Here is a 27,054-nt window from a genome sequence, read left to right on the forward strand (position 1 = left end):
AACTTGATACGTTAGAGCTGTGTTCCACAAGGTCATGGCTTGCCTGCATAGGGGATAAGAATGAGTGCCCCCTTGCTTGTTTATGTACCACATTACTGTGGTGTTGTCTGTCTTTAGTAATAATTGTCCTGGATGCAGAAGGTCCTTGAAAGCTTTTAAGGCATTTTGAACAGCCAACATCTCTTTTTGATTGATGTGAAGAGGCATCTGGTCTGTGGTCCACTTGCCCTGAATGCATTTTCCTGCCATGTGTGCTCCCCAGGCGTAATCCAAAGCATCTGTTGTTAGAGATTGCCTGGCTGTGGGTAGGGTAAATGGCTGACCCTTGTTTAGGTGACATGCCTGTGCCCACCATCGAAACTCCTGTTGTAGGCAGGGAATCATTGGTATTACTGTTTCTAAACTGTGAGTGTTGAGTCCAAACACTTTTTAGGTACCATTGTAATTTCCTCATATGCAGTCTGGCATATGGTATTAGTAGTATGCAGGATGCCATGAATCCCAGGGCCTGCAGAATTTTTCTTGCAGGGAGATGGGTCTTTTTTGCCAGTAATTGAAAATATTGAGTTAGCTGAACTTGTCTGGCATGAGGTAAGCCATCTGGGCAGTTGTATTTAAGCTGGCACCCAGGAATATAATCTGTTGTGAGGGCACTAGTTTTGACTTCTTTTCGTTTGCTGTGTACCCTAGAGAAATTAGCAATCTTTTTACAAACGCTAGATGCTGTAGAAGAATGTCCTTTGTCTCTGCTTGAATGAGGCAGTCGTCCAGGTATGGATATATTTGAATTCCTTTTTGTCTGCAAAATGCAATTATTGGTGCCAGGCACTTTGTGAAGACCCTGGGTGCAGTAGATAAGCCAAAGGGCAGTGTAGAGAATTGGTAGTGCATTGTACCAGCTTTGAATCTGAGGCATCTTCTGCAATTTTGTCTGATAGGGACATGCAGGTATGCCTCTTTGAGGTCCAGAGTAACAAGCCAAGCCTTCTTGCCCAGCATGGGTAGAAGCTGCTGTAATGTCAACATTTTGAATTTCGGAATATCCAGGTAAGTATTTAGAATTGAAAGGTCTAGTATGGGCCTCCAGGCCTTGTCCTTTCTGGGGACTAGGAAGAGTCTTGAGTAAAATCCTTGTCCTTGTTCCTGTTGTGGTACTTTTTGAAAAGCTCTCATGTCCATGAGGGCTGAAATTTGTTTTTGTGCCTCTGCCCATTGATTTTGTGGCAGATCTGGCATTCCTTTTAGCCTTGGTAAAGTATAAAAGTGGAACCTGTAACCTTGAGACACAATATTCAGAACCCATTTGTCTTGGGTGATTGGTTGCCAGTTTTGAGAAAAAAGTGCTAGTTTTCCCTCTAAGGGGGGTTCCAAAAGGGAAGTGCTTGGCGTACGAAGGGGAAAGTCATTGTGACTGTTTCCTGTAAGGCTGAGACTTGTCCTCACCTCCTTTTTGGGTTGAGGTGCCCCACTGTCATTGTCTGTTTGAGCCTTGGGGTTGAGATCTGCCTCTTGGGCGTCTGTATCTGCCTCTCTGTGGCCTGTCTGACACTGGAAAGGACCAATTCTTTGTTGGCCAATTTCTGCTAAATCGAGGTGGCTGTACCTGTAAGAAATCCTTGACTGTTTGCATAGATTTAGCTTTATGCTCCATTTTCTTTAACACCTCTTCTGCCTTAACACCAAACAAGGTATCATGCTGTAAAGGAGCTTCTAATAATTTTGACTTAACATGATCAGGTGAACTCTGTTCTTTTAACCAAGCATGTCTTCGAATCACAGAACCTGTAACTGCGGCTCTACAAGAGGCCTCTAAAGAATCAAAACCACATTGCAGAGTATGTTTTTCCACCTGTTCAACTGCATGCAATAAATCCTGCATTTCTTTACAATCAGGAGCTTCTGAGCTTGCAAGCATTTTCTGTTTTAACTAAGCCATTAAATATTGTTGGTACTTAAGCATGTGAAACTGGCAATTTAAAGCTCTTACTGCTAAAGTTGCAGAAGTGTATGCTTTCTTCCCCCATCTATCCAAAGCTCTGGAATCTCTGTCAGAGGGTACTGGATTTTTTGCAATGGAAGCCTTAACCCCTTTTGGATCCTGGGAAATAGTTTCTGGATCAGCAGAAGGGTTTTTGTAAAGAAACTTGTGAGAGTCAGGGACTCTATAATACCCATCTGGCTTGGCTGGTGCAGTGGGGCAAAGAATAAGGAGATAAGCTGAATTCACAGAACACATCATCCACAATATCTAGCACAGGCGGAATAGCCAGGGGCCTGTGCTGAGGCAATAAAAGGAAATCTCTGAGCCTTTTCTTGGATTCTGAGTAATCCTGACTTTCCCAGTGGAAATGCTCCCTCACGGTATGTAAAGTTTCCCCAAAAGAATAATCCTCAGGAGGAGAGGCTGAAGGGATAGATTCTTCAGCATCAGAGTCCTCATAGGGGGGGTAGAGAGTATCCCTGGTCTGAAGAGGAATCAGAGGAAATGGAAACCTGATCAGAGGAATCATAGTCTGTATCCTGCCTAGGCCTTTTCTCAGGAGGGGGATGGGAACCCCTGAGTAGAGTAATGAGGTCTTTGGCCATTTTAAGCATCTGTTTCTTAGGCATGGAGGACTGTCCAGGAGAATGCTGTACTTGTTTCTTTGTCTTTAATGGTACTTTTGTCTTGGCTGTTGTTTTAATGGTACGTTGTCAAGGCCTGAAAACACCCTCAGAAGCTGATGCCTGCTCAACGGCTCCGTACCCATCTGAAGGATTAGTTTCCGTAGGCCCAATACCTTAAGTTTTCAGAGGCCTAGATGTCTCCACGTGGGAGTCGGAGGCGGCCTGTGGCTCTGAGGTAGCGGGTGTCAGGGGCTGCGAAAGCGCCTCGCTGAGAACCAGCGAACCGGCGGCTGGCCTAGAAGAGGTTTAGTCGTTGGTTTTGGACCTCGGATGCCTGTCTTTATCCTTGTTTTTGCATTTTTTCGGTATTGCGGTCGTCGGTTGATCCGACGGCATAGTATAATTGAACCTTCGGCCAAAGTAGTGCAAAGCAAAATCAAAATGTCTTTTTATAGTGTGTTTGTTAAATCTAGCCAAAACCAACAAATAGTGACGTCGTGATCAGGGCCTAGGCATGGAATACAGTAAGAGTGGAAGTCCTTATGAGGTAATTGCTTCCCACAAGAAATACAATTATTAACTTTTTCTGACATCGGTCTGAGGCAAGAAAAAAGTTTCCCCAACGAGGTACTTAGCTTTATTGAAGACTTCGGATCTGAAATTCGACTTCGAAAATCTCAGGAGTCGGCCGACCGGCAATTGCGAACTGCTTCTGCTTCAGGCACCGCACAGCAAGAAAGACTGAAGAAAATGGCATCGGATGCATCTTATATGCCCCTGGCACACTGACATCAGGGAAGAGGTGACAGCAACCGACGCCGGACCAAGACTTTGGTACTCTGGCTGACTGGGGGACCGCCTGACGGAAGGATAACCCAAGTGTAATGACTGCAGCAGTGTAACACGATGAACATCTGGCAGTTTAAGACCCTAATTGCCAAGGTTGCAGACGTATAAACCTTCTTTCCCCATCTATCCAGCACCCTGGAATCTCTATCAGAGGGGGTAGGATTTTTGGCTGTAGAGGCCTTTACACCTTTGGGACCCTGTGAGATAGTCTCAGGATCAGCAGTAGGATTTTTGAATAGAAATTTGTGGGAGTCAGGAACCTTGTAATATCTGTCTGGCTTACTAGGAGCCGGAGGTAGGGAATCAGGAGCCATGCTTGATTCCAAAAACACATCAACAATGTCTAATACAGGAGGTACTGCCAAAGGCCTATGCTGAGGAAGAAGAAGAAAATCCTTAAGCCTCTTTTTTGATTCAGAGAAATCCTGACTCTCCCAATGAAAATGTTCCCTTAAAGTATGCAAGATTTCTCCAAAAGAATAATCCTCAGGAGGACATGCAGATGGGATGGATTCTTCTGCATCTGAATCCTCATAGGGTGGTATAGAAAATTCCTGATCAGAAGAGGAATCAGAAGAAATGGAAAACTGATCTGAAGATTCATAATGAGTGTCTTGCCTAGGCCTTTTAGTGGGGAGGGGGGTTGGGAACCCCTGATCAAGGTAATTAAGTCCTCAGCCATTTTGATCATCTGTTTTTTAGGCATAGGGGCCTGAGAACGTGGCTCATGCGTCATTTTTTAGACTTAGAAGATGTTTTTGATCTTGTTTTTGAAGGTGGCATCAGTTTTATATAAAAATGTTGAGGCCTGAAAACACCCTCAGAAGCCGGTGCCTGCTCAGCGGCTCCAGACCCATCCAAGGGAGAGACATCCGCGGGTTCAATACTCTGAGAATTTCATGGCATACCGGACTCTGCATGGGTCTCAGTAGAGACCTGCGACTCCAAAGTAGCGGGTATCAGGAGCTGCGAAAGTGCCTCACTGAGTACCGGTGAACTGGCGACTGGCTTAGGAGAAGCTTCGTCATCGGTCTTGGACCTCGATGGTCTGTCTCTGTCTTTTTCTTTGCTTTTTTTGTGAACTCCGGTAGTAGGATTGCTAACCGACGACATTTCAGGGTAATTAAATCTGGATCCAAAATATTTTGAAGCAAAAATATACCGACGCTTAATAGTGCGTTGGTTAAATCTAGCACAAAACTGACAGCAAGGCACGTTATGATCTGGGCCTAGGCAAGGAATATAGTACAAATGAAAAATCCTTATGAGGTTATTTGCTTCCAACAAGTAATGCAATTATTAACTTTTACTGACATCGGTAAGGCGCAAGAAAAAGTTTCCCCAACGGGGTACTTAGCTTTAGTTGAAGACTTCGGTTCAGAAACTTTTATTTGAAAATTTCAGGAGTCAGCCGACTGGCACTTGCGAACTGCTTCTGCTTCGGACACTGCGCGGCAAGAAAGATTGAATAAAATGGCATCGGCTGCATGTTTTATACCCCTGACGACCTGATGTCATGGAAGAGGAGACAGCAACCAATGCAAGACCCAAGACTTTGATATTCAGGCCGACTGAGGGCAACCTGCCAGCAGATTATCCAAATGTAATGATTGCAACAGTGAAACACGAAGAACATCTGGGAAAACACATGAATGCTTTCAGAAACATTTTGTACTAGCCATTGAAAAATGCCATTGAAAAATGTAGTAGTATAGGTTAAAAAATTAGTATTCTGTTTTTATTGCTGCTTACCAAACTGTCTCCATGGAGACATGAGAACAAGGTACACAGTTGCTTCTACCTAAGGGCAGAGGTTTTAGTTTCACAGAAAATAGCTTTCACTGCTGTGAAGCCAGGAAGAGCAACTCCCCAATTTCTGCCTGGCCTCTCCAGATTGCTCTTGCCCTAGGGGATCTGTAATGGGATTCTTTGCTCCGTCAAGGAATGAATGGGCTTGAGTCAAATTAGTGACTGCATTGATGGTCAGCAGGAAATTGGGGAGGATGTGGAATAAAGATTACTAAAGGCTTTGCTATAAAATAACTGTGGGGTTTGCTACTTGATTTTTGTAGAGGTAGCGGTTAGTCTTTGGTCCCATCTATATTATATCTGCTTTCTTTGGTGCTGGAGGGTTGGGTTTGGGAATCTAGCTATAGTGAGAGCAGTAAAAAAAAAAAAAAAAAAAAAGTATCCCCAAAAACTTAAAAACTGGGGAGCCACCATGGGCTTATGCTCATATAGTGCTAATAGATTTAATCATCGATTTGTGCTACCAGACATTACATTTGCTTCCTATTCAAAATGCTTCCTTACTCTTGTATGGGTTTCCCAAATAGAGAAGACATCTTGTAGGAAGCCCGGTGATATATATAGTCCCGTTCATCTCAGTCATATGCAAATGTAAGGCCATTCAGAATATAAAAGCTAAATCATAATCATCTTCCTCACTGGAAGAATTGAAATCTGTAACCTGTGAGGTGTCCTTGCTTCCTCAATATGTTCTAAGGGAAATGGCAAAGTAGACTTGTTCACTACTCCTTTCTGCCAAGAGAAAAGTGCTTTATGTCTAATCAAGTCAAATTCTGGATGAATGTGCAGTAGGATACCCACTTCTTGTGACAGGGGTGCTATGGAAAAATTGTCTTGCTCAACTGAACATACTCTTTGTGATAGCACAAAAATATTTTTAAAGCCCAATGTTCCACTACACTGTGACTACCCTGTCCAAATGTGCATGTACTTGAGGTGTTGGGGACAGAGGGCCAATTACCTCCTGTTGAAACCACTAAAGTCTGAAGAGAGTGCCTGTGGCAGATTAGATTAAGGTCTGACATTCAACCAGGCTTAAACGAAAGTATTAACGTTAAATGTTTTTTAAAAGACCGTAAATTAAATATTAACAAAGGTTTAGGTATTGATTTAAAAACTTATTTTTCATAAATGTATTTGTATGATGTGTTTTTAAGTTCAATCTTTTTATTAATTGATTAATTTGTGTGGCTATTTAAAGGGTTTCAGTAGTAATGTTTTTTGTATTCTGATGAAGGCATGACGAAAGCGGAAATTAAACTATTTTACGCTATTACCGGCTTCCTTGGAGTTTATACTTTGCAAACTGCTTTACTGGCTTCCTTGGAGTTTATACCTTTCAAATTGTTCACATTGCTGCCTTAACAGGCTACTTTGAAGTTCGTATTATCTTATCTTGTTTAAACTGTTTGAATTGCTTGGTCTGCTTCAACAGTTGATTTAGCTTTCAGTTAATTTTTCACCGCAGGCTTCCATCTGCCTACTAGTGCGTTTCTACTAAAGTCTGAAGTTGAGGTTTGCAGTTTTACAACAAAATAAATTTAGTGTGCCTTCTTTCTGGTACTCAGCCTGACAGGGTATGCTAACTACCACCTGCCTGCCTGCCTCCAAAGGTGTCAGACAGAGGCCTATAGGAAATCAGATGCCCCCTACAAGTGACTGGAAAATTGTCTTGCTACTTGGGTATATTTCTAATGCAGTTCATGCAAATCTCTTCAATCCAGCTTTTTTCTTGAGGTCTTTTCTCTGTTGCAGTCTTCCTATGCTAGTGCTACTTTCTGTCAACCTTCTTACATCTAAGGCTTTCCCATGAATAGAAGACAACTACTCAGATATCTGTAGCATGGCATCTAATTTCTTTTGCATCAGCCACACTTTACGTGCAGATTCTTCACTTACAGGGCTATTAAAAATACACATATCTAGCAATCAACTTGACAGGTGGGGCTCTCCCAAACAAAAAGAAAATTTAGAATAATAATCTTTGCAAAGGATTTGATGTCCACATACATAATGGCTCTTAAGGCCTGAATGAGGCAGGTGCCAGGAGCTGCATTGGTTCTCAGAAAGTTTTCACTGCCAAATATACAGTTCTACCTCAACAGAAAATAATAAGAAAGGACATGAACTTTTCTCCAGAGAGGCATTTTTTTTTTGAAGAATCACAGCAGGAGATTCATATGTTGGAATAAGTCACTGCAGGCATATAACCAAAATATGAAAATGCCTGAGTCAAAAAAAAAAAAAAAAGATGATGGCACAGTCCAGTATAGCTTTTACTCAGTATCGTGGTCTGTCTCTCAATGTATGGGGGTTACATCAGACTATGCACTAAAGTACAGTACAGAGAGGTCTGGGAGTTGGGCCGATTTGCAGATGTTAGCCTAATGAGGATTCCCATAGAGTATGAATATTACTGCAACAATGACGTTATGATGAACATCTGCAGAAACACTTTAAAAACTCTTCAGAGTTTCGGCATTGAATATGGGAACTTTTTCCCTCAAGACAAGCATCAGCATCAATTTACAGGGTGGCAGGAAAGGAGAGAGTAGTGCAGGAGTTAAGTGCATCAATCCTAGCCTGATGTATAACATTATGGCACATACTGTAAGGAGTATACACACCCAATCCTGAACTAAGAGAAACCTCAGAAGTACCTAGAGCTGAGAATATCAGATGGGGAAATCCAAAGTTACCCACTGCAGAAAGCCTCCAGAGTCAAATCAGGCATTTCCAAGCACCGGCTAAGACAACGTACTAACTGAATAAAGAAAGAAATACTGGAGAACTGTAAGAAATAAAGCAAGGAGTACAAAGCAATTTAGTTCACTGAATTTACATGCCAAATAAGCTCACTTCAGAAGATAACCTTCTTATATTACCTGTGGTCATGTCAAAACTTTAAGTAGGAGCACAAGATAAAAATTTGCCATTTGCCAATATGCAGAAGCAAACTGGGAAGTGGTTACAAGAGGTACCGCCAGACCTGGATAAATCTTTGCAAAGAGGAGCTACATAAAATGAAATGTTCATAGCAAAACTATAATACGAGTGAAAATAAATTGGAGACAGATAAAATGGTCATGTTCATGATAACGACTTCTGCATTTTTCTTCCATAACATAACTAGGATTATAAATAAAATAATTTTGATGCAAAATTCAGGAACTTTTTAGTTAGTAGTGGATTGAGTGACTCAGTAGATGGTAAGAATAACACTTTGTTACTTAAATCATTTAGTAAAACTTCATGTTTATACTGGAAAGTTTTTATGTGGAAATATATACACAGAATGTTACTCCTTATAAAATCTGTAAGTTTAGTAAAATGACTTCTTCAGTTTGTTGGAGATGTAGTAAAGACGTAAAAGCTGACTGGACACATGTTTATGGACTGTGAAAAATTAAATGTATACTGGAAGAGTAAAGTATGTTTTTAAGAAGTTATGGTCTGATAATTGTTCTTTAACTTGATCAGTAATACTAATGAAATGTTCCACTTGCTTTTTCTGTAAAAGACAAACAACAAAAACTGTTCTGGAGTCTCCTGGCAGTAGCAAGAAAGTTATTATAAAAAAAAAAATTGGAAATCAAATTTAGTTCCTACAGTCAGAGAACCTTTTAAATTTAAAAGCAATACTACATAAAACTGAAAATAAAAGATCAGAATATGATCTATAAATCATGCTAAGACTTTCAGCAGTTGGGATAGCCCTGAAATGTTGCTATTAAAACACTTCTTGTTGTTGTGTCTTTTGGCTTTTCCCGGTTAGGGGTCGCCACAGCGGAACTCTGGTCCGCTAATGATTGGCAGTAGATTTTTACGTGCCGAGTTGCCAGCCCTGACGCACAACCTTCAATGAAGGTATGCCCATTCACGCATGTCTCCACACAGAAGACGCTTTAGCTGAGAATCGAACGGGACAACGTCTTACTGTGAGGCGACAATGCTACCGCAGCACCACAAGACTCTTAATATGTTAATTGTATAAGATTACTTAGATGATTCAGTGTATTCCTAACACTGTAAAACAATATGTGATGTTGCATTTCTTCCTTTCTGTGTATATATTGTAAATATGTTAAATTAATAAAAATTAATAAAAAAATTCTACTAAAAAAGAACATAGCTAGGGATGCTTAGAACTGGTATTTCATTAGTATATTTTCTTATTTAAATAATGTGCTTAGACAAAGCCTAGCATATATTTATTTAGTATTTAATAGAGCTTAGCATATATTTATTTAGTATTTAATAGGTAGAAGTGCTACATGTACATAATTTTTCTATAGTATCATACCCTGAAAGTTGGCAAATTCTCTCTATTTAGCTGAAATGGATATTAGATTTCCCCCAATGCTTTCATACATAAAAATACATAAAGTCGTTCCTAATGAAGGCTGGCAGTTAAAATACAACATCTACTAGTGTTTTAACCTAATTTAATCAGTATTTTTGTCTTATGTTCCCACCATAAAGGGAAGCTCTTACACTACATATTTTTGTTTCTCATTAGGTCATGGAGTAACCACTGCAAACTTCTAAACTACAACCTGCTGCTTAATAAAAAAATGATTATATTAAGACAAAGGTGATACATGTTTCCCAACAAAAGTTCCAGTAAACCACAATGATTTTATGTACTAGTATACAGACTTCACTCTTATCAGTAGACATTCTGTACCTACCTTGGGGATCTCTTTCTTCACTATGCTCAGCCAGACTTTGCGACGGCGTGCATTGAGTTGCTCCACAGTCAGATGTTTCTTCTTAGATATAAAATGGGGTGCATCATGGGAAAATTTAGCAAACACTTTCTGTTGACTATGGTGCCTTGGTGACCCTTCAGATGAAAGCTCTTCTTCCCGCTTTTTCTTTTTCTTCACTTTCTTCAACCGTGCTGGTAAATTAATACAAACTGATTTCATAACTCATTCTGTGCAAGTATGCAACCTTCAAAACTCTTAGAAACAGTGTGGTACATGACTAATTTTTCACTATATTTCACATTCTCTCATGTACTAGAAAAAGCTGTCTACTTTAGTTCAATTCAGCCCCAGGCAAAATATAGTTTTGCAGTCCTAATTATCAACTAAAATGATGCCAATGAAGCTCTATCTCCACAGGAGGAAAACTGCTACAGACTATCCAAGCTCTAGGGTAACAGACAAGACTGTCACAAGGGATGTTAACAAGCTGCACACATAAATTTAGTTGTAACGATTCCGCCACTCTCTCATGGCCATGTACAACCTTCCACTGTAACTTCTACAGCATTTTAATTTTCTCCTTCTCTAATATTCCTAGACTGCCCCCTTCCTGATACAATTTATAATTCAAAACTCGCCTCAATGGTCACTTTTAAGTCTGCCAGCATTTCCCTTAAGTCTCACATTCCCTCTTATCTTTATTCACCTTCTATGACTCACCCTTGACATTCAGTTCCTTATCATCATTTTAGGATTTTATGTTTCTGCTACATATATTGCATAGTTTGCAACCAAAGCATACATTTCTTTTTTCTTGCATTTATGAGAGTTTGTTGCAGTTTGAATTCTTTTTGTGGCTATTCGTTCATTGCATACGAACAAGCAAATTAGCTGAAAGATGAAGACCTACAGCTGGTCAAGGGTGGGAGGTTGGCATAGTGGTTAAGGTGTTTACCTTACAGGCATAAGGTGCAAGGTTTGATTCTCACATGGGGTAATTGGCTAGGCTTCAAATGGCCTAAAAGGGCAGCTAGCCTAGTACTAAACTGTAAATTAAGTACACCAGTGTGCTGCAAAAGTAGCTACCAAACGGCTGTACCATCTACTCTTCGCCAGCCTCACCGCTTTGTTTCTGTCCAAACCACCACCAACAACTTCTGCCGTGACAACTATTGTACCCCTACATCAGGTAACACGTTACAGGGATCCCCACTATCTCTGTGAAGCAGCATACTTATTAATTCCTTTTTGAACCACCCCATTCCACCAATATTCCTTCCTGCACCATCAAGCCATCTACATCTTCCCTCCTCCTACCTAACGTCAGATAATCCAGTGTCCAAATTACCTAAAATTGTTCTAATAAACCACTTTGTTCTGCTACTGCTGGTTATATAGCAAGAAATCTTCTGTAATCAAAACTTAAGTACAAAATCACCAAGAAATTGCAGGCTTTACATCATAAATACTGGTGCTTTAAAATAATAAATTGCATCCCGCCTAGCTTCAGAAATATGTTTTCCATTAAAAGTGGTGTGACTTTCAGCTACAGCCTGCAAATGCTATTTCAGAAGAAACAGAAAAAAGGGAAATGCTTATGCATTATTTCACCACATGATACCAATCTGCAATGTAACAGCTTTAGGTTTTTATTTTAAAAATATGAAATTCATGGCCCTTCTCACGAAGAAATGAGTGACACTGAATCTGTAATCCAAGTAATCATGATGATGGAAGCTGACTGCAGTCTTCCTAGCAGTAGCTAACTTTTAATACAACTAAAGTCCATGGTAATTATTTTAACTGTTCTTCTAATTATAACACATTCTTTTATATTTATATGTTGTAAAACACAGGATTTATATTTGTTGTCATCTTTATCACAGTGAACTTCATGACTTTGTTTTGTTTCCAAAGAAAAATTTTAACTACTGAACGCTTAAGGATCTTGTTGCCATTTATATTCCTAGTTTGGGAAAGTCCTTATGAATTTTCAAAACAGTATTCCAAATCAATAGTCTCTAGATGCTTGTCAATGTTTAAGTGACACCCCAACCACATGTGCAAAAATAGGGAAAAGGGCTTATGAAAGGCTGGATGGATTCCACGTTATATTAACTGCCATATATTCTGTGAACCTTAGCATAATGGTGCAGAAGGCTGTCGGTTCTAGTCTCACATCAGGCAGATGAACTAATTTCCAGTACTGATAGTGCAGTACAGCATTAAACTTAGGCCCAGTTTGCCTAGCTCAGGTGTCTGTAATACATCCCAAGGCGCTTATCAATAAAAATAGGGAAAGTTCCTCAATGCCTGGCCAAATTTTCTCTAGCCAGTATGAATGCCACCTTGGATTTCCCCTGAAAAAAGGTCATTGGCCTAGTAGGACTAAAATGGCCAACAAAGTGGAAGTAAATAAATTTTTGCTTTTTGAGCTGATAATTATAAACACTTCAAAATGTCCATGTTTCACTTAAGACTTGATTGAGATTTTAAATATCACTGGACCTCCACAGCCAGTATTTAAACTCAGCAATACTATTAACATATCAAGTGCCACTAGCATGTTGTTACTGTTAGGTTACCTTTGAAATGTTACTGCAGTTTTGAACTATATTTCTTCTATGCTCGATTTACCGCCATGCCTGCTGACGATCAATACAAGCCTCCCTAGCTGGACTCAAGCCCAAGTGTTCCTCCACGGGAGGGAATTCCTAGAATCAAGGATTCTAAAAGTGTTTATGTGGCATACAAGCTCGTTTAGGTACTTTGCCAAAGATAAGGAATTTATAAGACATTCATTGTGGTGTCGCCAACTTACTTTTGTAAACATGGATTTTTCTCTACTTTAATCTAAATACTATCAGTGGCTCAAATGGTAGAATGCTTCCTTTGATACAAAAAACAGAAGGATGAGGGTTCCATCCTCATACTAGCTGCTTGGATTCATATCGGGTGGCGCAGTGGTTAGCATTATTGCCTCACAGCAAGACGTTTTCCGGTTCGAGTCTCAGCTGGGGTGCCTTCTGTCCAGAGTTTGCATGTCCTTCCCTGCATTTGCATGCGTTTCCTCCCACACTCCAAAGACATGCATGTGGAGCATTTCTCCCCAGGCCTCTTCTGAAAGTGGGCTGTGTCCCAGTCGGATTTTTTTTGGTAAACAAACGTTAAATAAATAAATAATCAACACTACAGGGCGGCATAAAGTTGGGGTTGTTGCACTCTGGAGTTTCTTCCTTAGGATGAGATATTAACACCAACTCAGGCACACAATACCTTGGTTTAATGCAGGAAGATGCAAGAGCTCACACAGTACTCAAACTGCAGGAGTTGTACTATAAACATATTTTTATCATTTAACATTTTCAAACATTTGACATCAAATCTTCTCCAATTGTAAGATCTTACAACAATTTTTGATTTTTTTATATTGCTTACAATTTCCCCACAATTCTACACTTTACATCCACATCATTCTAGTCAGAGGTTTCACTTCTTTTACACATAACCAAAACAAAACAAAAAAATCTATATTAATATTTCACACTTCTAACCCCACTTTCCCCTATTTTTGCCACAAAATGTTCTTATTTCATACAGTATTAAACATTGCACTATTTCCTCTTTGATCCCCTTGTATTCTTTATAATCCCACAACCTTTTCTAAGATGCTATTTTGTACTACTCTTAATATTAATCTTTTGAAAGAGCAACATTCAAAAACATCATACAACTTGCTAGTTATTCTAATTCTCATCATTCAATTTAAAAGCCACTCTTCTTTTTCATATTTAACCCAAGTTCCTGATTATACAACATTTCCTTTGTTTACTTTCCAGTCTTCACTTTTAATTTATTCATCCTTCTTGCTGATTCCCTCATTTTCCCACCATTCTGACATTCCTCCATCATTGCTACCCCACAACTGTTTTTGTATTTCTTAACATTAAACTGTAATAGCTTTCCTAATATACTAGAAAATAAAATGAAATGAAATGGGGAAACGGCAGTCTGGAAAAACACTCTGGCAGAGCTATTGCGAAAGTTTTATAAAGCGCTTTTTATCCAGTTGGCAACATGAACTTCTTCAGATGAAAAATAACAATTACTCTCAAATTTAAATACCCCTCTCTAATAGTCATGTGACATAACGTTAACACTTAAATAAACGTCACCCCTTAAATGCATATTATTTTCTAAAAACATGTATATAAAGTAATAATAAAATGGATTATAAAACTTTTTATATAAACCAAAAATATATAAAAATGGTAAGTAAAAATATGTACGTAAACATTCGTGTGCCACAAGAATATAGATACCAAAATCTTATCTTACCAAATTTTTTAACTTTAATAAACAATAAATAGAACAAAGGGCCCTTCAATCCCTGGGTGGTTATATGCATTTAGACGTACTTGCCATAGCAATTCTAACCGTTCTAATCTTAATGCACTAGGTCCACCTCTCGGGTCAGTGACAACCTGGTCGATAATACGAAATTTGAAAAAATGGTTATGACTAAAAAGCACGTGCTTAGCTAGTGAATTCTCAGATTTGCCTCCATTAATACTATGCAGATGTTTGTAAACATGTTCTTTGAACTTACTTAAGAGACGTATACTTAGCTAAGTAAACAACCGTTTTTGAATTACAATTAAATCTCCTATTACAATTAAATGCCATGCCATTCACATTAAAAAGACATTCCCAGATCCATGTATTTACAGTATGTACAGCTCTCACATCTGTACATGCCAGGATACCTAGGGTTAGACACACCATTCCCTTCAGGTAAGCATTTGAGGTTCCTACCTGTCCTGAAAATAAATTTAGGGCAGTTCCCCACTTTATCCATAATGTCCTTGTCCTCAATAATAAGATCCCAATTTTTAATGACAATCTGCTTTATATATGCAGAATCTGGGCTGAATGTCGTAACAAATCCCATAATGGAATTTATATTATTGAGGTCATTTATGTCGGTCCATGAATTAAGAGAATGGGGAGGTCTTTCGTTAAGAATGGTGCCAGTCAAGTTATTACTCAGAACTGGTTTGTAAAAACCGTTGTTTCTTTTAGTCTTCACTTTGCCTATCAAGTCATCTAATAGAGATGCTGGATAAGCCCACCTAAGGAACATCTCCCTTACTTTTTCTAATTCTAAGTTAAAATCATCTTCGACTTACACCATCCTTGCTGCTTTGACGAACTGTTCTTTGATTACTGAATGTTTCTGATGTGGATGTGCGCTCGAATAATAGGTTCATAGGTAGGTACTAGGCTATTTGCCCGAGGGCATTTATAAGCCTAGCTAGAGTGTGTCAGCTTTCGCCGACCTATTGATTAATTAACTGAGCCTCTGTCAAGAAGAGCCAATGAAGTGATCCCAGGGGTGTATTTTCTGTTACCCATCCACTCGTCAAGGTTTCTCTTGAAGAGTATTAGTGAGGGGCTCTGCCTAATGTAGTTAGGAATTTTGTTCCAAAGCATGAGGAGTCTCTGTGACAGGAATCTATCCCTCCAGCATGTTCTTTTTATTGTTGTGGCAAGGTTTAGCTCACTAGAGCAAGTGGCTCGCAGTGACTTGGATTTCTTGAGGTGGAGCATGTCCATCAATTCGGAGTTGGACATGGCTTTGTAAGTCAGGCAGAGAGCACCTCTGAATAAGCGAGCTGGAGTTTTTCCAATTGGGCTGCATAAGACATATGCTTGAGGCCAGTAATCCTCTTGGTGAGGTACTTTTGTGGTCTTTCCAGCTGTTGGAAGTGTCTTGTGAGGTACATCCCAAGTGGGGCATTGTACTCTATGATGGGTCTGATGAGTGACGAGTAGCGGGGGCACTATAACCTCTTCATTTCTAGATGCGAACCCTTTAGCAATTAGATGGGCTACATAGAAAGATTTCCTAACTACTTTGGCAATATGATTGTCAAAGGAGAGATTACTATCTACCTTGGTCCCCAGATCTCCTATTACCACTTCTGTATTAAGGGGGCTGCCACCTATGTGGTAATTCATGGGTGTTTTGTTTTTCCCAAATGGGATGACTATGCATTTTTTTGGCATTTAGCTCGAGACCATGACTTTGACACCAGGTGTCCATCTCAGTAAGGCCCTTTTGGAGAATGTCCGTGTCAGCCGGAGAGTCAAAAATGGCTCCCAGTTTGCAGTCATCGGCGAACTTGGTTAGCCATAGTCCTCCTGTGTTTGCCTGTACTTCAGAGAAGTATATGCCGAACAGTAGGGGTCCCAGGACCGAGCCTTGTGGGACACCACTTGTGACTGGTTTACAGTCCAACCTGGAGCCTGCTATTAGGTTCATAGGTTCATAGGTTCATACTAGGCTATCTGATCTCCCATCCATTGGTCAAGATTTCTCTTAAACAAAGCCAGCGGTGCTTTTTGCCTCATATATACGATTTTTGTTCCACAGGCATAGGAGTCTTTGGGTAATGCTTGTGGCTCTGATGGATCTAGATTTTTTTGAGTGAAAGCATGTACAAGTCAGGGTTTTTGATATAATGTTGTATGTCAGGCACAGGTCACCCCTGAGCAAGCTGATGGCGACTGAATAGAGTTGAGTTCTTTTCAGTCTGGCAGCATAGGTCAGATTTTTTTACCCATAAATTCTTGGTTTGGTCTTTTTGGCCTCTCCCTCTCAGCTGCTGCAAGGATACATTCGAGACTATGACCTCTCTTGATCTAGATGTGAATCCTTCATGATAAGGTGGGCATGTAGAGAAGGTCTTCTAACTACCCTGTGGGACACCACTTGAGACAGGCTTAGAGTCAGACATGGCAGCCAGTTTGCAACCCATCTTGTGATGTATGGGTTAACATTTAGGCTGATGAGTTTTTCAATGATACCCGAGTGGGGTATTGTGTCGAGGCCTTTCCAGATCGAGGTAGCTGTATGGACTGCCTTGGACACCATCAGGTCCCATGGATGCTGTGTTTTTTGCCTTTGAGAGCCGCTCACTTGGGGGGCAGAGATGTTTGGGGGGGTCTGCATCTGTTTGGTATAGATATCTCTCTTTTTGGGGGGGGGAGGGAGAAGTTGTGCCTGACAGCCAGTATGTTGTGTGTGTGTGTGATCAGTCATCTTCTAATCATCTCATTTGAACTACTATTGAAGCATATCTGAGTTTTTCTTCCTAGGTAGCTAAAGAGCTAAAGAAGGCCTTATGATTGTCTTTAGAGTTTCTTTAGCTATTCTTCTCTCAAAAATTTTTTTTTATGATTTTTCTGATCTCAGCTTTTGCTCTATCATGTAGTAGCTTCCTCCTTTTTGTTGTAGAGTTTGTTTATGGCTGGGGTCCACCAGACTGGGCCGCTTGCCTTTTGGTACAAAGTCTTTTTTTTGTTTGGGATTGCCTTTCCATGCAATGGATACCCCCTCCTTTCTTGGTATATTGTCCGGATTTGGGGGGGGACATATGATGTAAAAAAAAATAGTGCTGGGGTGGGTGCTCTCACCTCTCTTACCGTGTGAGTTCTGTCTGTAAGCCAGTTGGCAACCCATCACAAAATGGCTATTTGCACATGAGGGCCTGGAGTTTCAAAACTTTTCAAGAAGGTGTGAAAGAAATCAGAAAAGCAGTTTTTCATTTCTGAAATTGTAGCTATATTGATGCAGATGGAATAAGTTGATGGCAAGGCAGGTTTTTCCAACAGAAAATACAAGACCCAAGCTGGGGCCATTCTTCTCCTTGGGGAGAGGGGATTCAGGTGAAGGATGCCTTTCAACAATTGTTTGACTGTAGATCTGGATACCAGTGGGGAGCTGCAGACAGACAGACAGAAACTGCATAAGATAAAACTGAAGAAAACAGTTTTGGCAGATACTGAAGAACTACTGCCGTATGTTCACCTTGCATTGTATGCTGGTTCCTTCTTTGACGTCAGAGGGTGGATTATTTCCATTTAGATGGCCAACATTTTCTGGTATTTTGTCTTTTAGCTTCCCTCGTGACTTCTAGCACATCCTTAAAGAAGAGGTGGCCAAGGTAATAGAGCCATATCTTCTAAGCTGTTAATTTGAGTGTGTACATTTGGGGTACAGAGTGGACCAATGGGTCAGAAGGTTCACATGCTGAGGCAGCAGTACAGGTCTCTCCTTTGATATCAGGAGCATGCGAGAGAACCAGACCTGCTTGGTTAGAATGGGATATTTAAAATTATTTCTAACTTCTCCTCGAAAGCACTGAGAAATGTGCCAGAGCATTTCTGTTTGTAGCTCAATTTCCTCGGCTGTCTGTTGCTCAGTAAAACAAAGAAGTCCATTGCTGGCACACTCCACCTGATCATGAGGTCTGAGAATGCAACCCTGTCTACCATCAGCTTATACATCTTGCTTAACTGATCTAACATGGAATTCTCTTGGGTTGATATTCAAGTTGCCTTCAGAAGCAGTCTGAATTCCATAGCTTGCCCCACACAAACCACATAAAAAGACGTTATGTACTCACTATAAAGTTCCATGTTTGTAGTCCATCTCACCCTTCATTCTTACATATGGGTTCAGAGCTGATCCTCGGCTCCGACTCGGCAGATTACAAAGCTCGAAGTCTCTAAGTTGGCTCATGGCAAGGTAGGAATCCCATAATGCACTAGTAAGAATCCCCAGATCTTGTTTGTTACTGTTTATAAAAGTGATATAAGGTATTTCCACAAGGAAAAACAAAGATGAAAGGTCTACAACCATAAGGAAGATAGACGCTATCTTGTCTCCAGATCCTTCGAGGATACATGGACGGGTGTAGGTGGGTGGGTTCGTAAGAATGAAGGGCGAGATGGACCACAAACATGGAACATTATGGTGTGTACATAACTTCTTTATGTTCTGTAGTCATATCTTGCCTTTATTCTTACATATGGGACAGCATCCCTAGCACCTTTTCCTTGGGTGGCTCACGGGAATATACTCTTAAGAACTGTGGAACCAAAGGAAGCTCTACCCCTGGAGGCCAAGTCCAATTTGTAATGAGTGATAAAGGTATGAGGGGTAGCCCAGGTTGCTGCTGCACATATACTGTCCATTGGAATTTTGGCTTGAAAAGCGGCAGATGTGGATATAGATCTGGTGGAATGAGCATTAATTTTAAATGGGTGTTCTTTGCCATTAGAAGAGTAAATAAAAGATATGCAAATTTGAAATCCAGTTTGATAACATTATCTTGGAGACTGGCATTCCTTTCCTCGTCTCCGAAAAAGATACAAATAATTGGTCTGATCTCCTAAACTCTTTGGTTCTATGAAGATAGAACCTTAACTATCTGTGTACATCAAGCTGATGAAACTTATATTCCACCTTGTTTGAATGATTTGCAAAAAAGACTGGCAGTTTAATAGTTTGATTCATATTTGATTGAGAAAAAAATCTTGGGGACGAAGAAAGGATTAGGGAAACTCTGTCTCTATGAAATATCAAGTAAGGAGGTTTGACTGAGAGTGCTTGCAGCTCTGATACTCTTCTGGCAGACATAATGGCTACCAGAAAAATGGTCTTCCATGAAAGGAACTTTAAATCACATGTATGTGAAGGTTCAAAAGGTGGTGAGGTAAATTTTGAAAGAACAAAACTTAGATCCCAGGGATATGTAGGTTCTTGAAAAGGAGGTCTTAGTAAGGTAGTGCCTTTCAAAAATGATCTACACAATCTGTGAGCCATAAAATTAGGCTCATGTTGTCCCAAATGAAAATTGGAGATAGCTGCTAATTGAACTTTGACTGTAGCAGCGGCTGATCCCTGATGAAAAAATTTGGTTAGAAATTCTAAGACTAAGAGAATGGAGGCTGTGTATGGATCTATGTTTTCAGCTTGTGCCCAGAGAGAAAATCTTTTCCATTTGATAGCGTACAATTTTCTCATAGAAGGTTTATGAGAAGACGTCAGGATATCTGTAACCACAGGAGAGAAATCATGAAGCCTGACTAGGGATGGAAGTGGAGCAGCCACACTGTCAAGTTGAGGGTGTGGAGACAGGGATGGAATGTGCCTGACATATGTGTCAGAAGGTCTGGTACTGGGTCCAGAGTCCATGGATCATCCAGAAGGTGAGGCCCAAAAAAAGGGAACCAAATCTGATGAGGCCAGTAAGGCATGATGAGAATCATGCTGCTTCCCAAAGTCTTTGCTTTCTGGATCACTTCTGATATTAGCGGAAAGGGAGGAAAGGCATAAAGAAGTCCCAAGGGCCAATTGTGGAGAAGTGTGTCTCTCAGTGTCTCCCCTGGTGGGGGGGAATAAGGGTGAAGTAGCTGCTGCATTTGGTGTTCATTGGGGTGGCAAACAGATCTCAGCAAGGCTGTCCCCATTTGCGGAAAATCTGTTCCACGACTTCCTAATTCAAAGACCACTCGTGAGGCATCAAGATTGCCCTGCTGAGCTTGCTGGCTATCACACTGGTTCTCCCCAGGATATGCATTGCAACTAGAAAGTGTTGGGAAGATATCGCCCACTGCCAAACAAGAAGAGCCTCTCTACATAGGGGGTAGGATCTGGTTCCCCCTTGTTTGTTTATATACCATACCACTGACATATTGTTTGACTGGATTGCTATTGTCCCTACAGGAAGAAAGTCGTGAAGTGCTTGCAATGCTAGTAGCACTGCTCTCATCTCTAGAACACTGATATGCAAGTGAGCCTCATGTTCTTGCCATGTGCCTTGGACTGTTGGAGATGAATGAATGGTCTCCTTATCGTTAGTTGACTGGACTGGGTGCACCAACGAAGGTCCTTTTTGGAAGATTCTGTTATTAAAATGGGATGAGACACAGGCAGTTGCTGAAGAGACCACTGGGAAAAGAGTAGCCATTGTGGAATCCTCATATGTAGTCTGGCTAGCGGAACTAGAGTTATAGCAGAGGCCATGGTTCCTAGAAGTCTGAGCACCGTCTTCGCTTTGACCTTGTGTTGGGGAAGCAGGCTGTATATTTGTTGTCTTAGATTCTGCATTCTATCTGAAGGAAAGCGAGCCATCATTGCGACTATGTCTATTTCTGCACCTATAAAAGTCACATATTGAGAGGGCAACAAGGCAGACTTTTCCCAATTTATAGTAATGCCTAGCTGAGTGCAGATTCAGATGGTTGAATCCCTGGCTTGTAGAAGTAGGTGCCTGGTGGTGGCAGTCAGGAGCCAGTCGTCCAGGTACAGAAACACTTGGAATCCAAGACGTCTCAAGTGAGCCATTACTACCGCCATGCATTTGGTGAACACCCTGGGGGCTGTGGTGAGACCAAAGGGCAGAGCATGAAATTGGAAACGACTGGCTCCCAGCCAGAAGCCTAAATGACTCCTTGATGCTCTGTACATTTTTAAGTGGTAGTACACATCTTGGAGGTCTATGGAGTACATCCAATTGTCTTTCCCTAACAGAGGGAGTATAGACTGCAGTGTTACCATTAGGAACTTGGACTTCTTCACTGATTCGTTTAACTTGCTGAGATCCAAGATGGGCCTCCAGTCCCCTGTTCATTTTGGCACTAAAAGAATCTGGAGTAAGTTCCGAATCCTATCTGGTCTGCAGGGATGGTTTGGATGACTCTCTTGAAGCAACTTTTGGACTTCTATAGTTGCTTGATCCCTGTGACTGGGTGGAACATCTGGGATTTTCTTGGTTAGATGAGGTGGAAAAGAGAAGGGTACGGAGTATCCTCTGTACCAACTTGTCTTGTGTGATGTCGTGCCAGGCTTTTGGGTACAAACATAAGCGACCCTGACAGGCTCCAGAGAAGCGCAGTCGGGCCCCACTTCCTGAGCGCTGATAGGGACATCCACATAAGGAATCGTGGCCAGCTTGGTTTTGCGGACCCCCCCTTACCTCTAGGGTGACGTCTACCATTATTTCCTCCTCCTCTGCCTCTGGAAAAGGAATCACCTTGTGTGTCTGGGAAAAATCTCTGAGATTTCTTGAACCACATTTTTCTGCCTGTCTGATCTTTAGGGTATGGTCTAGAAGGGAAGGAAAAACGTACTCCCAAGGCAGAGAGAGTTTTCCCTTCCTGCTCACATTGGTGAGTGTGTCTTTTACCTTTGGTCCAAACAGAGTGGAACTGGCAAAGGGGGCATTGGTAAATGTAGATTTGAAGGGCTCTGCAAAGTTACATAAGCGCATCCAGGAGGGTCTCCAAAGGGAAACTCCTGAACACACTGCCCTGCTCACTCCATCTGCTGCATAAAATATCAGCCTCATGGAGGAGTTAATAATAGAGTTTAAGGCAGACAACTGAGCAGTAACCCTCTCAGGGGCTCCTTCAGTTAAAGTACCTTGGGGAGTACCTCCTAGCTCTTTTAGGAGATCTCTTTGAAGCCTAGTGAAATGGGCGAGGTAATTCAGCGATCAGAGTATAAAAGCCACAGAAGAAAAAATATGCTTCCCATATCTGCCCGTCGTTCCAGACTCTTGGTTCGGTGGGTGGATAGATGAGGAAGATTCCGCTAGTTCCTTCTTTGTGGCTGCTGCCACCACCATGGCATCTACAGGCACACCTTTGGTCAAAAACTCTTTTTCTCTAGGAGCTGAAAGAAATTTATTCGGCCTTCTGGGGACTGGTTCCACGGCATCAGGAGTTTCCCACACCTTTCGACTCACCAAATCTAACAGCTCATCGAAAAGTGGAGACATCCAAGAGGCTGAAGGTTGAGACCCGAAAGCCTTCGGGTACACTGACTCCTCATCAGAAGGGGTGACGGTGGGCCAGCTGCCTCTCTGTTTCAGGATCACTAGGATATCTACAAATGAGATATCATCAGAGGACTACCTAGGGGACCCTAAACCTTGTCACCACAATAAACAGGACATGCTGGAGAGATAGATTCCTGTCCCAGAGACTTCCTATACTCTGGAACAAGCTACCCATCTATGTCAAGCAAAGTTCTTCATTAGCACTCTTCAAGAAAAATCTTGATGAGTGGATGGGAAATAGGAAATACACCCCGGGGATCACTTCTGTCTCTGCTGGACAGTGGCACAGGAAAATAACTTTCTTGGGTGGTGTGAGCTATGGTACCTTGCTGGCTAGGCTTACGTAGGCCCTTGGGCTGATAGCCTAGTACCTACCTCTGAACCTATGAACCCTTTTGACTCCTCGAGGTCAGTGTCAGAGGTGATGGACTCATCAGAGGAGTCTACGTGCTTCCTCTTGCAAGTTCTTTTCCAAGGAGGCTCCTCAGAAGGGTATTCTGGAGAGGTCTCGGAAGACTGGGGGCCAGCCAAGGGGGGCTCCTGAGGCTGTGGGTCTCTGCTGTCAAGACAGAGATGGTGCTGAGACAGAGGTCGGAGCTTGAGGGGGAAGAGCACTGGTACCCTTGTGTGGAGCTGAAGATCTAGACAGCACGCTCCTCATCATCTCGAAGGCAGATCTCCCTGGCTCCAAGGACACCACCAGTTCCAAGGAAGCGGAAGTAGCCCCCAGCTCTGGAGTGATCGGCTCCAAGATAGATGTAGGATCCGAGCTCAGCCGAGCCGACACACTGAGAGGTAGGCTCGGAACTGAAGAAGTACAGGTCCGAGCGTCCTCCTCGGGGCCGACTGGTGAGCTTCGGTTCCTAGACACCAGGGACGGCACCGAAGGTGTCGGAGTGGAACTCGGCTCCAAGACAGACAGTTGGGGTACTGGAACAGAAGGTTCCACTACAAACGGCACCGATAGCTCTGGCTCCAAAAGACCGGCATGGCTCGGAGGAGGAAAAGAAACAGGTAATATGGCCTTAGACGGCTCCCGAACTGACTGGGTCAGAGCCGACAACAAATTTGCTAGCACCAATGACTTGAAAAGTCTAAGCATCACCCTCTCAACATCCTCCTCAGAAAGACTCTTGGAGGATCTGGAAGACAAGGTAGGGGATCAAGATCTCTGCAAAATTGGAGATCGAAGAGTCAGGGATACTGGTAATAAATTTCTTGACCAGCTCCGAGGTATAGGTTCAGCTGTCGGCGCCGAAAAACTTGGGGCTAAAACTGGACGGTCTATGTCGATAACCTTAACTGGCTCCAAAGGCAGAGGAGCCGAAGAGGTAGAAGGTTTGTCAATTTTAGAAATTTTCTCTGGAGGTCCTGATTTAACAGTCAGTGTAGGAAACTGTCTTTTCACCGACTTGACCTTCTCTTTTTTAGAAGAGGGAGAACGAAATCTGGGGATTCTTACTAGTGCATTATGGGATACCAACTTTGCCATGAGCCAACTTAGAGACTTGGAGCTTTGTAATCAGCCGAGTCAGAGCCAAGGATCGGCTCTGAACCCATATGTAAGAATGAAGGCGAAATAGGACCACAGAACATCTGTGTTTTTTATCTATCATGACATTCAGGGTCCCATGTCTCCAAACTATCTTGAAAGTATAGTCAGCCTGAAGGACTGTTATATCCTTTGTGTTTACTTGTTGTTTCTTCTTCCAGAAACTCCAAGTACCCTTCACCTGTGGCATGTACAGTAAGCACATAGTTCTGTAGATTGTGGACTTACATATGCAGTTGTTCAAATTCAGTAAAGGGCGTGTAGTAACATTAAATAGTAACACTGCAGCAAATTTGCTGTATCCCTTTTTTGGGGAGTTCAGTCACAAGTGAGTACCTCAGGGATTTGGTTCTGGAACCACTCCTTTTTGGCAGTTACTTCTCTGAAGTCAAGGCCAATGTCAATGGCCTCTGGCTGACTAAATTTGCATATGATTGCAAATTAGGAGCTGTCACTGAATCCACTACCAACACAAATGTTCTCCAGGAGGGGTTAACACACACAAATAACTATTGTCAGAGCCATGGACTAAAACTAAATGCCAATAAATCCATAACAACATCCTTCGAGAAGTCATCCACCCCTGGTAACTACCACATTGACAACACACTCCCAACAGTTGACCCTGTAATCAGGGAGTTGGGGACACACATAGACAATAATCTAGCCTTTGACCATCATGTGTCTACAGTAGTGAAGAAAATCTATGATGTACAACTTATAAACAAAGATGTGGCATCTAGGTCCAAGGAAGTCATTGTTCCACTGTATTCAGCATTCATCACACCTATCATTGAGTGCAATGCCTCCTTTGGTATGTACCTAACCAGGAATATCCTACAACTGGAACATCCACAGGGGTTCCGCAATGAAAGAATTCAGGGTGTAAGTAATATGTCCTATGCAAACTGCCTCACAAGGCCCTATTTCTTTACTATGTCTCCTACAGGCTGTTGAGGAAAGATCTATGCCTGGCATACAAGCCATTGTCAGACCCCACTCTGATGGACCTCTTGCATATCCACAAAACAAACAGCACCAGAATTACCCATTCTAAAGATTTAAACCTTGCCTGTGATATAAATAGGACCTGCTGGAGAGACAGGTATGTATCCCAGAGACTACACATTCTCTGGAACAGACTCCCCATCCATATGAAGCAGAGTTCCTCCCTAACGCAAATCAAGTGCAACTTTGACAACAGGATGGGCAACAGGAGATTCATCCCTGGTTTGGTACCTATGTCTCTAATGGACAAAGGCAGCCTGTAAATGGTTCATCTCCCAGGCCCCTCTTTTTAAACATTTCATGTCCCAGGGCCCTGCTTGTAAACATTTCATGTCCCAACCCCCTGCTTACACTTATCACAGGTACCAGAACTTGTCAGAGATTTTGGATGCATGGCTAGGCTAAAAATGGCCCTTTTGGTCGTTAGCCTAGTAAACACCTATGAACCTACGTACGCTGCACTTTCAGGTCCAATGTGTGTGCAACCAAAGCCATGCCTGAGAATTCTGTAGCTTAAGACCTGTCTTGGACTGGACTGTCTGAAGTGTATGCCTTAATTCTTTCGCACTTACTATATCCCCCAATCCAGTTCCCTCCTTACACTGGGAAGGACAGGGACTGTAAACACCAAGTAACCCTCTGCCACAAATCTCACATACTGCCTGTGCAGTGTGAAATAGGAATGTGGAGGCAGACATTCTGGAATTCTACTGTTACCAGAACAGGGCCTGTAAAGTCAGCATTTTTAATTTTGGAATTGTTAGCAATATTTTCAGCTTTGAAAGGTTGAGAACAGAGCTGCAACATCCATCTTTTCTTGAGACAATGAACAGCCTACACTAAAGCCCATCTGCCTCCTGGTCAGAAGGAACAGGTGCAATGGCTCCATGTACTACCATTTCTGCTAAGAAAGGGATAACTACATGCTCCTGATTTTTCTGGGACACAAGGAAGTCATTTTTTTCACACCCCCCCCCCCAATCTGGGCATCTTTCAATGTCTGTACCCCTGAAGACCATCTGTAAAACCCATTGGTCTGTAGTTATGTTTGACCAATCCTGTTAAATGAAGGCCAGCCAGATCTCTCTCTCTCTGTTGTGGCAATGTGGGAGGGAGGTGGGAGCAGAGTCACTGTGGAGTTTTTGGTTGGGAAGGGGGATGTTGGTACTGTCATGGATCCTCCCTACTGAAATACCCCCAGACCTCTGTATTCTCCTGCTGCCAGCTCCTTTTCTGTGCAGCCTTTTTACCTTCTGGGTGCTTGACTTTCACCTGTCTCTTATAGTAAGGCCCTTGTTAGCTGTGCAATTTCTCTTACATGTGAAAAAAGGGCTGTGCTTAAGGATATGGGTCCTGATGCTGGGTCTGCCATTTCACAACCCTTAAAAATAGTGTTGCTGAAGTCTATACTTCTTCTCCCAAATCAGACAACCAATGTGCATTCTCAGTCATCACCAAAGAGGTTCCATTAGAGAAATTTGTGAGAATTCTGAATTCTATAAAAATGGTTGTGTTTCTTAGGGATGACATCCAACAGAGCATCCTGGATTAGAGAGACAGTCACTTGCTTTGGACACCCAAGATCCAAATCTCTTTTCTGGGAAGCAGAGGCCTGTTGAAACCTACTTGAAGTGCATTCCCTCACAAATGAGAGAGTATCCTCAAATTCAATGTATTCTTGTACAGGGTCATAGCCCAAAGTGTCCTCACTGACTGCGTCATAAGCCTGAAGTGCAAGAAAGCTTTGATCATACCTCTCAATTTCTTACAGCAAAAAAAAAATTTGTCCAAGTCATAAATAGTGCAGGGGACAAAGGCTCAAAAA

At 41.8% G+C, this 27,054-nt stretch overlaps 1 protein-coding gene across 1 annotated transcript in view; it reads right to left on the reverse strand.

Annotated features, from left to right (window-relative positions):
• Window positions 1-27,054, reverse strand: part of INO80 (INO80 complex ATPase subunit) — a 2,478,170-nt gene that overhangs the window by 1,621,372 nt on the left and 829,744 nt on the right. Inside the window, exon 9 of the mRNA XM_044074204.1 lies at window positions 9,957-10,168. Coding sequence (XP_043930139.1) covers window positions 9,957-10,168 — 212 coding nt within the window. The remainder of the gene's footprint in view (window positions 1-9,956; window positions 10,169-27,054) is intronic.

Source organism: Protopterus annectens, chromosome 6.part0 (assembly GCF_019279795.1).
Source record: "Protopterus annectens isolate FY-2018-M chromosome 6.part0, PAN1.0, whole genome shotgun sequence".
Lineage (NCBI taxonomy): Eukaryota > Metazoa > Chordata > Ceratodontiformes > Protopteridae > Protopterus > Protopterus annectens.